This window comes from Tursiops truncatus, chromosome 1, assembly GCF_011762595.2.
Source record: "Tursiops truncatus isolate mTurTru1 chromosome 1, mTurTru1.mat.Y, whole genome shotgun sequence".
Lineage (NCBI taxonomy): Eukaryota > Metazoa > Chordata > Mammalia > Artiodactyla > Delphinidae > Tursiops > Tursiops truncatus.
In genome coordinates this window covers 176,455,958-176,470,284 of record NC_047034.1, presented here as the reverse complement: position 1 = coordinate 176,470,284, position 14,327 = coordinate 176,455,958, and the positions used below count along the sequence as shown (strand labels likewise).

Here is a 14,327-nt window from a genome sequence, read left to right as displayed (position 1 = left end):
GCAGGATTAAGATGAAAACAAGACCCAAAACAAACCGCTCTCCCACTGGAGTTAGAACAGACTTTATTGTATGTATACGCTTTCTGACCTATCATCAATATACACATCTGAAAAGTGATACCACGGCGGCTACAGACAGCGCGGAGGGTCCCGTCTACGCATTAGCGTCTATCCACGGTCTAAACAGAGCAGCGACGGTGACAGTACATGGAGGGGTGGCCACACACGACACAGGACAGCTGGCAGTGTCCTCGAAACTAGCAGTTATGATCACAGAACAGTGTTCAAAATTATTTTCCCCCAGTTTTAGAAATCTAAAAATTTACACGTAAATTAAAAACCACGTGCTATAGGGGTTTTTGCTCCTGACTGCGGTTCTCTCCTTTCACCACCTACTGGGCATGGTTTCACCCCCCGGGGGCTCTGGGGAGGAGGGGCGCAGGTGCTCGGGGAATTGAGCACTGCCTTCAGGCCATTGGGCGTCATTTCCGCCATGTTCTGAGTACGGATCCCCCAGGCCTGTCGCTGTCTCCAGACCAAGTGGTCAGAGGGTCTGCACCATCCACATGATCGAAACATACTCTCACCGGCAAGGAAACCTGCATCTATTCAGTATGGACCCCAAGGCTGCACCTGAGTCCAGGTTCCTGCATGAGGAAATGCCAGTCCTTGGAGAAGGGAGCAAACATGGCCAGGGACCCCAGCTCCCCGCAGCCCTCAATGGGTAGAATCCCAAAGAAAAGACCTGGCCGTTTCCAGCCTCCAAAGAGGGGTCCCTCATCCGGTCCCCTCCTGCCGGGCAGCAGATCAATGTCTGTGCTCCTTTCTCCTCATCTTGGGGCGGGGTGGGGGGCGGGGTGGGATGGGCAGTGTCTCTGGTCCCTCCCCTCCCACGCTCAGTGTCTCCGCTCCACTTTGCATCCAGCCCCGGATTAGGCTAGCACAAACGACACGAGGAATCCCAATTTATTTACAAAATATTAAAAAGTCAGTTCATCATCTACATATTAACCCCATTCTGCCATTTTATACATGCACTAGTTTGGAAAAAATAAAAACTTTTTTTAAAAAAAAAAAAGAAGAGGACTACCAGGTAGGAGTGAGCAACTCTAACCCTTTGTCAAGGAGTCCAGTCACTGCAGCTTTTCTGGAGTTGACATCAGCCACAGAGCGAGCGTCAGCTCCTCACATTAACTTAAGAGCGAGCAGGGCGGACGAAGGGAGGGAGCAAGGGGGAGCCTATGGCCCTATACACCAAGCGTGGGCGGAGATCGGCGACGGGGAGGCTCTGCAGACCTACTGGCCAGGATGACTCTGTACATCGTGGACCCTTGGGGTGGGCACAGGGATGACAGCAAAGCCTCCTGAAGCAGGAAAGAAGGCGACGGCGGGCGGGCACGGCCGCGGCTCAGTAGCTGAGGGTGGAGTCGTCCCACTCCAGCTGCTGCTGCCGGCTCGCAGTCTGCCGGTCGCCGGGCTCCACCCCCTCCTCCTCGCTGCTCTCCGACTCGGCGCTGGTGATGTCATCCTCCTCGTCCCCGGCGTCGCTCTCCTCCTCCTCTTCCTCCTCCTCCTCCTCCTCGCTGCTGTGCTGGTCCTCGTATGTCTGACAGAGAGACACGGCGACCAGGCGATGAATCCAGCCCCTCCCCCGCCCCAGCTGGTGACCCAGGGTTTGTCCACCGGCTGGAAGCCACATCCCACGACCCAGCAAGAGGGGCTGGACTAGGCTCCTCACCAAAGACGAAGGGAAGCACAGCTCCGGGCACCAGCCACAGCCGGACCGTGACCCTAAAGCAGGCCCCCCCAGGCCTCAGTTTGCCCACGCGGGGTCACGGTGCGGACCACGCAGAGCATGTGAGCTTGAAGGTTAGCTGAGCCTCCCTGGGGCCCTGGCCTGCAGGGGTTCTCAGTCGGGGCGTCACCGCCCTCGCCTACCTCCATGGGGTTCACGGTGATGGTCAGGGCAGAGTCGTCCCAATCCATCTCGTTCTCTTTGCCGCTGTCCTGGTCCCGCATGGTCCTCTGGTGAGCAGCCCGGATCCGGAACACTCCCAGGATGATCATGAAAACCAGGAAGCTGACGCACACCACGATGACGACGGTTGCGGTGCTGGGGACGACTGCGGGGGAGAGGACACAGGACGGCTGTGATGACGAGACCCGACCCGACCCGCCGTGTGCCCTCGGCCTCCACTGCTTGCTCCGTCCACCCCCCAGAGAACAGGAGGAGCTCCGAGAAAAGGCTCAGCACGGGTTCAAGTCTGGGTTCGGGCCCCCACCGCCCCGTCTGTGCTCCGGTTTCCTCGTGTGACGTGGAATAACAGCCAGGCCGCTGGTGGCTGTTCTGAGCGGCGGTGGGGGAAGAGGGGGGCTGAGCTCACGGCAGGAGTCGGGGAGGGGCGTCCCAGGCCTACCTGCGAACGGGTGGGGGTTGGCCAGGTTGTGACCTGAGAGGTCAATGAAGGAGCGGTGCTCGGGGTGGACGAACTGTGGCTGCGCGGCCATGTGGCTGGCGTGCTCCACGGGGTTGGCCGTGTGGATGACGTTCACCTGCAGCGGAGACACAAGGGCAGCCTGAATGTGTCCGCGGATGGAGTGGACATGCACTTGACCAGCACCACCGAAGTGGGCCCTGGACCGGTGCTGGCGGGCAGAGAGAAGAACAGAAGTGGCCAGGGAGGCTGCTGTGACCACGTGATGCTGTCACACAGCCAAGAACATTCTGCTGTTGGAATAGCTCACTTCTGTTGTATCTAATAAAATAATTCATCCACCACAGACTGGAGAAGACACAGCACCACCACTGGCCCTTCACCACGGGTGGTTCGAGAAGCCCGGGCACACCACATTGCCCCTCTTTTCCCAAAGCTACAGCCACGTGAAAGAGAGCACAAATCAGAGCCTTTATTTCCTTTCAAATCTGCTACCCTTCGGCTCAAGAAAACACTCGTGGGCTCTTCAGCCCTGTGAGTTTAATTCTGCTGCTACGGGGTCACAACGGAAGCGTTCAATTGCTGAGAGTAACTTTGGGTCCATTTCTCCAGGGCACAGAAGCTCCGAGTGATACGAAAGGTGTCCCAGCAGGACGAGTGCCCTCTGGCCATTGCGGCCTAAGTCCCCACAACCACGTTCAGTGGAGAGCAGCCCTGCCGGTGCTGGCGGCAACCCTCGCCCTGCGCCAAGGATCTATTCACGGCAGGGCCAGCCATCTGCAACGAAGCCCCGGCTCCCCCGGTGAAAGCAGTGTCAAATCTCAAGAAACAACCTCGCCCCTCAGCCCGAGGCATGGACCGCCACTCGGTCCTGACCGCCTCCCTCCAGAGGCCCCTCTGACTCTCAGGCTAAGGCAGCCTGTGAAGGGGGGGCACCGTGCTGGGCCCCAGCCCAGCCCGTGTATAACCTGTCCCCCCAAACCTCTGCAGGTCTAATGGGGAGCAGCCCCCCGGCTGGGAAAGGCAACCCACCCCAGGATGAACCTAAACAGTTGCCACCACGAATGCTCTAAAAATCGGCATTGGCAAACATCAGGGCCGTGAGCGAGGCACCCGGTCACCATGCTGCTGCCCTGCTCAGCACAGCCCGGCACCCACCTCCACCTGGAACTCGTTGCTGACGTAGCGGCCATTCAGCTCGGAGCAGACGAGCTTGAACTTCCGGTCAAGCAAGGACCTGGTGTGCCAGTTCCGATAGCGCAGGAGGTGCAAGACCTCCTCGTAGCTAGCCATGGTGTCGACACCTGCAGGGAAGACAGCAGGGCTGAGCTTAGGGACACGGGCCGAGGGCGAAGGCGGGCTGCAGGCGGGCCCCGGAGCCGCCCGGCCGCGCGTCTGGCTTGCCAACTGCGGGGGCGTCGTCCCCTGCTGAGGGGCAGGTACCACACACGCCCAAGCTTCCACCCGTTATGAGGACTGGACACCAGGCAGAGCTGTGCTCCCCTTCCCGTCTGGGAGAAGGTGCGTGGCCACCACTCCTCCTTTCCCACCTCCTCCAGGACTCTCTCCAGCTGCTGAGCTGGGAGGAGGTGGGCGCTGAGCTCTGAGCCTTCACTCTCCCAGTCTGGGGTCTGGCCTCTCACCTGTGAAGACCACACCCAGGTCAGAGCTGCTCACTTCGATGCCCTTCTGCTGCAGGCGGGCCGTGTCCACTTCTAGGCTCTCCTGCTCTCGGTTCAGTTCCTCTCCCTCCACCGTGACCTCGCAGGTGTCTAGGTCGTGGACAATCTCCTCTGACACCAGTGACTCTTGAACTGCAAAAATGGCCCAACCGGAAATAGCAGAGGCTGTGGAGCCCAGGGAGGTGCTCACAGCGACAGCCTGTCTGCTCATCCTCCAACTCACAGAGGCCTTTTAGGGACCACGGATGGAGGTACGGGACAGTCATTTTCAAGAATTGGGGGTGCTTTATGTGTCTAGGAGGACTGGCCACCAGGAAGGCCCGAGAATGGGGGGCCAGCCAGCAGGAGCACCCCTACAGCAGCAACCCCTGCCCTCTCAACCCACGAGAGCCATCCCAGATACTGAGGTCAAGCTGGAAAAAAGATGAAAGGACCCTCTAGGTGGGTTTCCAAAGATCATAATGAGCTCTGGCCCACGGGTCCGATTCCAGAAGCAGACCCAAGAACAGCATTAGAACATTCAAGTCTACAAAATCACAGAGGAAAAGGGCCAAGGAATAAGCAGCAGCAGGGGGGTTTCAGCCGCCCACTTCTGGGCGACGGGTCTAGGCCGTCACCTGTGGGGTCCTCGTCCCCTTCTCCTTCGGGCTCCACCTCTCTCGTGATGGTGCTGATGATCCGAAGCTCGGGGAAGAGGAAAACCCCCTCCGCGCTTTCAAATTCGGAAGCCGCTCGAGCGAAGTGGTGGATGCCACTCAGACTGATCTTGGGCTCTTCCGGCTGCAGAACCATCACGTAGCCATCCAACGCGGGGACGGAGAGGCAGACGGCCTCGTTGAAACACCTGCCAAGGAAGGGGAGGGAGGGTCAGGGCTTTAAGGGCGGCTTCTCAAGCCACACGGACAAAGGCGCTCGGAGGCGGACCCCAGGATTCCACGACCACCTGGCGGACAAGACGCCGGCCGCTCCCAGAATGTGCTTCCAAACGTCACTTAAACTTGCTGGGAACGAGGGACAGATCACCTTTCCTTACAGAAGGGAGGCTGGGTTGACGTAAAAACCTAAATACACACATTTCCTTCTCAAGGGTCACGGAGCAAAGACAGGTTTATTGTTAAAAATCAGCACATACTTGACCACGCTGGTGATTTTGAGTCTTCGGATCCCGGGTGTGGGGAACTGTCGTGAATTCAGGTAGGAAATGTGCTGCATGGCCTTATCCAACTCCGCTACATCCTCTCCCTCCAAGGTCAACACTGACTGACTGGGGTTGGCTTGGATCTGAAATGGCACCAAAACAGAGAGACAGGAACAGAATAAGGTTCTAACGGCAAGACGCTGAAACCACAAACACTTTGACCAAGAGGATTAGCTTGGGACTGATTCGAATTGGTGACTTGGAGAAGAAAAGCTCACATAATTCCAGTGACTGTGACCCTATTACATGATGGTAAATATCTAAGGCACAGACAGATCTGTGACATAATAAATATATATTTGGTCTTTGTCCCTGGTTTCTGGCACAGAGCTCCTAAAACTTCTGGCATTTCCTGACGGACAGGGGCATCTTTTTTCATTCCTAATAAGCCCCTTTCAGCCGCCCCCAGAATCTACCTTAACGAGGTGACTCTTGGATGCGGACTGGTTGCCAAAGAAACCAACCACGTGATTACACTGGACCTTCAGCCTCACCTCTAAACTCCGGGGAGGGGACAGGGACTGGAGATTGAGTTAATCAATCAACAGTGGTCAATGATTTGGTCAATCATACCTACATAACAGACCCTCCACAAAAACTTCTCAACGACAGGGTCTGGAGCGCTTCTGGGCTGGTGGACACAGCGAGGTGCCGGGAGGGTGGTGCACCTGGAGGGGGTGTGGAAGGCCCGTGCACCCTCCTCCACTCCTGGCCCTGGGCCTCCCTTCCACCTGCTTGTTCCTGAGTTGTATCCTTCATGATAAGCCAGTAATAGTAAGTGAACTGTTTTCTGAGCAGTTCTAGCAAATTAGTGAACCTGAAAAGGGCGAGGGATTGTGGGAACCCTCGACTTTTTTCAGCCAAGTGTGGGTACCAGAGGCCCAGATCCTTGCAGCTGGTACCAGAGGAGCAGGCATGTGGGGGGCAGTGGGGCCTGGTGCCCACTTAGTGTCAGGACTGAACTGGATTACAGGACGCCTGGGGAGTCGGGGTCCAGGAGCTGGAGAACTGGTGTGAGAAAGACACCCCACACGTGTAGTGTCGGAGATGCTGTGCGTAAAGGCAGCTCAGGACCAATCACCGATCAGTCCTTACGCCAACAGCCTCCGCACCTGTGCTTGAGGAAGTCGTGGGTGCTGGTGTTACCTTGACACCGCTGCCGCTGCCTTCGGGGATGTGCAGGTCTAGCCCCTCTTTACAGGTATACAGACAGTCAATCACTTTTTTATCCGTGAGCTTCCCGGAACGGATTGTCAGGCCAGCCAGATTACCTCGGAAAAACTGAGTCATGTGCAGGTCACCACCTGCAGAACACGGGGGTGGAAAAGCAGAAGTTGTGAGTGCAGCCCAGGGCCTCCTGCTTCACTTTTCAAGGTGATGTTACCGGTGGTGGCAGCCTGATGGGTGGACATGCGGGTTAGTTCCTACCAGATCCTGTTAGCCTAGCAATCGACATGGAAGCACAATGAGGAAATTAAATGGCTTATGGTCATGCACGTGGCCCGGAGAAGAGAGGAGCTGGGAGAAGCCCAGAAGCCAAGAGGTCCCGTGAGTGTCCCCACACATGCGGCCACTTCCTGGTAAGGGTGGCCCTCGCTGCACCCGTCATCATGGTACACAAGTGATGTCCTACCAGCGCCAGCCTCTTCAACCACTGCCTGGATCCGGCGCTGGGTTTCTTTTTTTTTTCTTTTCTTTTTTTTTGGCTGCACCGCGACCAGGGATCAAACCCCGGTCCCTGCACTGAAAGCGCCAAGTCCTAACCATTGGACCGCCAGGTAATTCCCCTGGGCTGCTTTTTCTAACTGAGCACACTCGGGGAATACACACAAACTTGGGGATGAACGTACACAGGCAGGGGTAGAAAGATAAAAGGAATGCTAAAATCCTACCCTGCACAAAGCCTAGTATCAAGGCCGCCTACACAGGCTATTTTGTTGAGTCCCAGTGTGCCTGTCTCCTCCTACTGAGGATAACTGGGAAGAGTGAAGATGTTACAAGAAAAAGCCAGAAGGTGGCCCTTGACAGACTGTAACGAAGAGCCAAAACCAGGAGGTACTAAACCCTGTTCTTACACTGGAGGAGGAGGAGAGACCAATTGTCAGCAGCATGCCGCACTCCGGATGAGGGACGTTAGATACTAAATCGTCACTAGGGACCAAGATTTCTAAGAAACATTATTTAAAACTTATTATCAGTCAGGACAGAATATCTAGCCACGAGTCTTTTCCTGTCTCCTGGTTCAGACACACGAGAAGCAGGAGGTGGCCTCCCAACCAAACTTAGCCTGTGAGACTTCAGCGGGGCGCCTCACGCAGTGGGATGGGGTAACATTTGATGAGGAAAAGAAAAACTTCCCATTAGTACATTGCATTAATGAGTCATTTGTTCTCACTTCAACTGGGATCAGAATGGGCAGAAAAGGGAAATCCCATGATGCAGTGGGGTAGCATGAGGCAAAGCAGCAGCTCAAATAGTGTCTGGGACCAAAATGCAACTTGGGTGTCTCATGCGAAATGCACAATGAATGGATGTCTCGTCTTTAAATGAAACACAATAGTGAACCGTAGGCAAGGAAGTCCAGCAACCTGCAGAGGCCACAGGCACAGGCTCAGTTTCATTGTCATTTTCAACTCCTGAATACTCTGTAGAAAAGCAAGACAGACAATAGAAAAGGACCAAGAGGTTAGGCTCTTCAAACTGGACCTTGAAAATTAGTTTTGAAAAGCTACCAAACACAAACACAAAGAGAAAAGTTGCCCTCCCATCCCTCCTGGGGACACACTCCACACCTGGATGAAAACTGTACTTGATCACCTTTTCCCAAAGGGATAGTTACCACTCCCGTGCTTCTTTCCATTCTTTTTTTTTTAAATTTATTTTATTTAAGTACAGTTGATTTACAATACTGTGTTAATTTTACAGCAAAGCGATTCAATTATACATATATATATTCTTTTTCATATTCCTTTCCATTATGGTTTATCACATGATATTGAATATATTGTAGTTCCCTGAGCTACACAGTAGGACCTTATTGTTTATCTCTTTCCATTCTTTTATTCCACCTTCCGGCAGCCTCCTTGCCAAAACACAGGTCAGATTCAAAATGAGATGAGTAACAGCTGTGCACTGAATTCACTGATCTCCTCAACCTGTCCAGGCAGGACACTGGGAGGTGGCAGCTGGCGCTGATGGCAGAGACGTACCTGGTGCAAAAGGCACCCACCCTGGACCACAGCGCCGGTCTTTTTAATGGGGAAGACACATGTCAGCGTCCAAAGCCTGGTGTGTAGTGAACATGTATGTCTTTTTTGAAAGCTCAAAAGGAGTTCACATCGGTTCACACTTAGATGTCACTCACATCCAAGTGACAGACGAAAGAAGGCATTTTTAACCAGTTTTTCTGAACAGAAAGGGAGAGTCGGAGGTTAAGGAACTCACCCAGAGAAACATAATCGGTGATGGGCCTGGGGACAGCGGCTGTGGTTCCCGCCCAGCATTCTGGGTCGAGGCACCCGCCCAGCGACGGGGGACAGAATTTCCACCCTCCAGACCGCGCGGTGGGTGCACTGCTTCCCTCTCCCCGCCCCACCCCACGGCGCAGGCCTCACCACCTTTCCTGCTGCGGCCTCATGGGGACGAGGCCAGGTGTGCACAGTTGAGCCCCGGAGCCCACACGGCTCCCACGTCCCCCTAACACACAGTTACAACTGACGTTTCCGTTGATCCCATGAAGTGGGCCTCCAGCCCAGGCTCCCCACAGTGAACTTGAAGGGGAAGGGACTTCAAATCCCCTGAAAGGAAGAGAGGAGATCTTCTTCCCCCATTAACTAAAATTTTTTAAACTTGTGTTTGGTTTGGAAATTTACAGGCAGATTCTTCTGGCTGAGGATGCTGAGAGGGCTGAGGTAGAAAGAGGTGAGAAAGGATGAAAACTGATTGCCATCTGATGGCAGAGACACTGTGACATGAAGAGGAAGGCAGGGTGGGACAGGGGGGTGGGGGTGGGGGTGGGGTATTTTAACCCACGTAACAAAGTTTCCAGAATACAAAATAACATTTAGGTTCACACTTGTATTCTTTTTTTAAATATGTAAATATCATGCCTTTTTTAAACTTTTTATTTATTTATGATGGCTGCGTTGGGTTTTTGCTGCTGCTCACAGGCTTTCTCTAGTTGCAGAGAGCGGGGGCTACTCTTGGTTGCGGTGCGCAGGCTTCTCACTGCGGTGGCTTCTCTTGCTGCAGAGCACGGGCTCTAGGCGCGCAGACTTCGGTAGTTGCAGCACGCAGGCTCAGGAGTTGTGGCTTGCAGGCTCTAGAGCGCAGGCTCAGTAGTTGTGGCGCACGGGCTTAGCTGCTCCGCGGCATGTGGGATCTTCCCAGACCAGGGCTCGAACCTGTGTCCCCTACACTGGCAGGAGGATTCTTAACCGCTGCGCCACCAGGGAAGTCCCCACACTTGTGTTCTTATTCTTTGTTTTTTTTGGCCGCGCCATGCAGCATGTGGGATCTTACTTAGTTCCCTGACCAGGGATCAGTGGAAGTGCAGCGTCTTAACCACTGGACATCCAGGGCAGTCCCTTGTATTCTTATTCTTATTTTTAAAATCATTACTCAGAAATTATTGTTTAATTTGGGAAGGAAGTTTGAACTAAAATTTTAAGAGTAACAACTATAAGCTTCCTGAAATTTTAAGCGTAACAACTAAAAACTTTCTAATAATTTATTCCTCATTCCTTGGTCTCACGTTCTACTTTCTCACAGATGGATTGTCACCAGTAACAAATCTGGGAATTTGCTGAAGAAGTTCACTGTGAAATACTGTCTTATTCTTTTTCATATGGAAGGATCTGCAGGAAAATTATGAAATTCAAATTCTCCTAAAAGCAGCAAAACTGTCTTGGCATTTAGGCTCTTTCACAAATTTCTAACCTAACTCAAGGTATAATGTTTCCAAAGGGAAGGAAAAAGAAGGCCTATTTAGCAGGTACATGTAGTGATGATGACACCCTGAAGTGACACAACACACAGTCATGGGCAAAGTTGGAGGGGGGGGCCCATGAACCTTGAGAGCAGACCAAGGGGTCTGGGAAAAATCACATGCTTAATTTTTACTAACTTCTAAAATTTAGTTTTCCCTTTGGTTATAAATGTCAGCTACAAATCACAGGGATATTAGAAGAAACTATGACTGTGCCGCCAGGTATCACGTCCTGCCAGCTGCTCTGCTGTAGGTACACAGCATGGTTACCAAGCCCCTCCTGCTCTGCCTCCCGGAAGTTAATGGAGGCGCCTGATCTGCATGAGTTAGTAAAGCAGCACAGGTGTTACTACTTTACAAATTTATCCTTTTAGTACTTTGACAACTGCATTTCAGTTTAATTGGTCGCCTTTGAAATCCTATGTATTTTATTTTGTTTCATAGACTAGTAAGAAATTATCCTGAGAAAGGTCCATAGGCTTCACAGACCACCAAAGGACTCCGTGGCACAGAAAAGGGTAGCACCCCTGGTTTGGTGGGTCAGAACACTGGGCCTGAGTGCACTGGCTCCAGTGGTTCAAATCCTAGCACCACGTAACCAGCTGGTAACACAGCTCACTACTTCTCTGAGCCCCGGCTTTTCAGCTATGAAATAGGGATAAAAAGAGCTGCTGCCCCGCAAACATATTATTAGGATTAATGAGATAATGTATGTGAAGCCATTGGCGCACAGCCTGCCACTCAGAAAACAAGAATAAAAGGTATCGTCTCGCTGGTGGCTGTCATCACATCCCGTCCTGGTCTTCCAGCAGAGACGGCCACGGACTCTCCCCCAATCCTCACTGAAGGTGCTCCCGCCAGGTTATCAAGTGCTAATCACTCTGACCTCCTGGCCGGAGCAACTCACGTGTCTGTGCCTGACGGTTGCCTCTCTGTTTTTGTAAACTTTCCAACGAACAGGTTAATTTATAAATAATTTATAAACAAGGTCCTCAATGACACTCTCCCTCTGCATATCTCCTCCTGGACCCCCGGGAAAGGAGTTCCCATCCTTTAACGCCTTCATCAAGCATCGTAAATAGAGCCCTCCTGGAGCCTGGCAGCAGCCGTGCCCCCCAGAAAGGCTACACCAGGCAAAGGAATGAAAAGAGAAAGGAGAGGACAGTAAAGGATGTGAGACTCTGAGAGGAGCCTGTTTCCACCAACAGAGCAGAGAAGAAGTACTGAATTCTCGAAGCCTGGAGGGGACAGGGTGCCGATGACTGTTACCTTGCCAGCAAGCTCCAACCATGAGCTGGGTTTCGATCTTGGACGCGTGAAGCGGGTAGTCTTCAGTCACAGAGAAGGGCTTATGAGAGACGCCGTCCACATAAAGAGTCACGTTTGGGATTTCCACGTTGAGGACATAGTGATGCCATTCCTCGTCACAGACCTACAAGGCCAAGGGGGTGGGTGGTTAAGTGTGAAACGTCCACCTTCCCTCTCACCCAAAGACGCAGCCATGAGAGCGACATAACTGGACGAGAACAAGTCACCCAGAATGAACCTGTCTTCCTAAAAAGGAAAAGACTTAAAATGACAACAACAAAATACGTCTCATCCCACCGCATCTCACCCCAAAAGGTCAAGGTGACATTACCATCTCTAGGACGCTTCAGACTTGGGGGCGCTACTCATTCATCATGTGACAGGACCCCAGACAGGGAGCTGCCCGATTCCCTTCTGCCAAGAGCATGACACCAGGAAATTCTAGTATCAGCAGGATGGACACCACCCAGGGGGCTGGTCGTTCCTTTTCTGGATCAAAATGAAAAACGTGGCACTTCCACATTAACCACTGTGGTGCAGTGGTTAAGAATCCGCCTGCCAATGCAGGGGCCACGGGTTCGAGCCCTGGTCCGGAAAGATCCCACATGCCACGGAGCAACTAAGCCCATGCACCACAGCTACTGAGCCTGAGCTCTAGAGCCCGCGAGCCACAACTACTGAGCCCACGTGCTGCAACTACTGAAGCCCGCGCACCTAGAGCCCGTGCTCTGCAACAAGAGAAGCCACCGCAATGAGAAGCCCACGCACCACAACGAAGAGTAGCCCCTGCTCGCCGCAACTAGAGAAAGCCCGTGTGCAGCAACGAAGACCCAACACAGCCAAAAATAAAGAAATAAATATTCTTTTTTAAATGAAAAATGCCTCCAGTTTCTGACCGAGGCCCACTACAGCACATGTGCTTTCTTTTTCGGTTCAAAGGTGATGGTCTAAATAAATACGAACATACAGCTCAGATGGCCAAATTCAACTGAGCTCCTCTCCTATCATGAAGGAGCAGCTCCCCAATATCTCCCCTGTTGTCACGTGGGGTGCTGGTCTGCAGTCTCCAAGGCCTGGCTGGTCTGGCATTCCCTGATTTCTGGCTTTAGAGGAAGAGACAGACATGCAAGAACAGGGACAGGCAGAGAAGGAGACGCTATGGGATGAAATTTCTAAAACTGTATTTTTAAAAAGCCTGCCCAGGGACTTCCCTGTATGGTCCAGTGGTTAAGAAATCTGCCTTCCAATGCAGGGGACGTGAGTTTGATCCCTGATTGGGGAACTAAGATCCCACACGCAGCAGGGCAACTAAGCCCGCACGCCACAACTACTGAGCCCACACACCGCAACTAGAGAGAAGCCCCTGCATCACAACTAGAGAGAAGCCCACGTGCCGCAACTAAGACCCGACGCAGCCAAAGCTAAATATTTAGAAATAATAAATAAATAAAAAGCTTGCCCAATTTACCTTTAAATTCTAAGAAACTGAACCAAGGAGAAATCAAGAGCTAAAACAGACCAGAAACATCAAGATAAATGAAGAAATGACCAAAGATTATCCCCAAAGAAAAGCAGCTGCTCTTGGTAAGTCTGAGGAAAAAATTCAGATCTCTGATATCGTATATATGTTTCTTATATACGCATAATGTATGTGTGTATAAATGTATAATCACATATTTCTAAATAAAGAAATTGCACAGGGCTTCCCTGGTGGCGCAGTGGTTGAGTCCACCTGCCGATGCAGGGGACACGGGTTTGTGTCCCGGTCCGGGAGGATCCCACATGCCGCGAAGCGGCTGAGCCTGTGGGCCATGGCCACTGGGCCTGCGCGTCCGGAGCCTGTGCTCCGCAGCGGGAGAGGCCACAGCAATGAGAGGCCCGCGTGCCGAAAAAACAAAAACAACAACAACAAAAAGACATTGCACAGCAATTCACTTTTGAGACAGATAAGATCTTAATTTTAGTTTCTTTATTTAAAACAAGTTCTATAATATATGCTGCTTCAGAAAGTAGTTTATGGTACACCCCCAGTTTTTAAAATAGTATGGGTTTCTTGGGAAATACCATGAGCATATTCTGAGAAGAGAGTAGGAGAATTAGTATAATTTTTTAATTTCCTTGAAAACACGGTGATTAGGGTAGTAAAAGCCCAAACCCCAGACGACACCCACGACAATACTGGTGACAAAGTGACTACATGAATGCTGAAACAAGTCGGGTGGAGGAAAGCAACAGGGCTTCTGATCCAGGTGATACCAGAGGGTGTGAAGCCACATTAAAAAAAAAAATACTTTATGAAAACAACAGAAGGGAGAGATCAAACCCTAAAGCTAGGGAAAAAAAAAAAAAAGTCATGCTTTTCAAAGTGTAGGAAAGCTAATTTCATGTAAAATTGAGGGGGGAAAACATGATCACGACTCAATCCCAAAAAGTTTTTAAAAGAAAAAAAAAAGACAACCAAAGGGAATAACCTCCCTTCAGATAATGAAACCATACCTGAAAGACATACCTAGCAAAAGAGATGAAAATGATAATCTGTTATTTCAAAACACGCTAAAAGACATGAGGAAAATGACAAAACAGAAGAACATAGTTTGTAATTAGAGCAACTCAGAAATGAGGTGACAAAGCACAGGAATGATTTAAAAAAAAGGGAAAGATACAGAAAACAGGTAAAGAATATCAACAAAAGATAAGAGGAGTCCCCAGAGAGGAAA

General features: G+C 51.7%; 1 protein-coding gene across 8 annotated transcripts in view; it reads right to left on the bottom strand.

Annotated features, from left to right (window-relative positions):
• Positions 1–40: 40 nt before the first annotated feature.
• Positions 41–14,327, bottom strand: part of CLSTN1 (calsyntenin 1) — a 78,512-nt gene continuing 64,225 nt past the window's right edge. For 6 of the 8 annotated variants that reach the window (XM_033843657.2, XM_073796432.1, XM_073796420.1 and 3 more), the window contains 10 exons: positions 11,572–11,734; positions 7,904–7,960; positions 6,462–6,619; positions 5,250–5,398; positions 4,735–4,961; positions 4,079–4,249; positions 3,594–3,739; positions 2,418–2,553; positions 1,939–2,123; positions 41–1,606 (listed from right to left, as the gene is read on the bottom strand). In XM_033843657.2, the coding sequence (XP_033699548.1) occupies positions 1,409–1,606; positions 1,939–2,123; positions 2,418–2,553; positions 3,594–3,739; positions 4,079–4,249; positions 4,735–4,961; positions 5,250–5,398; positions 6,462–6,619; positions 7,904–7,960; positions 11,572–11,734 (1,590 nt within the window). In that variant the 3' untranslated portion in view covers positions 41–1,408. The remainder of the gene's footprint in view (positions 1,607–1,938; positions 2,124–2,417; positions 2,554–3,593; positions 3,740–4,078; positions 4,250–4,734; positions 4,962–5,249; positions 5,399–6,461; positions 6,620–7,903; positions 7,961–11,571; positions 11,735–14,327) is intronic. The other 2 variants (XM_033843658.2, XM_033843661.2) reach the window with 1 other exon arrangement.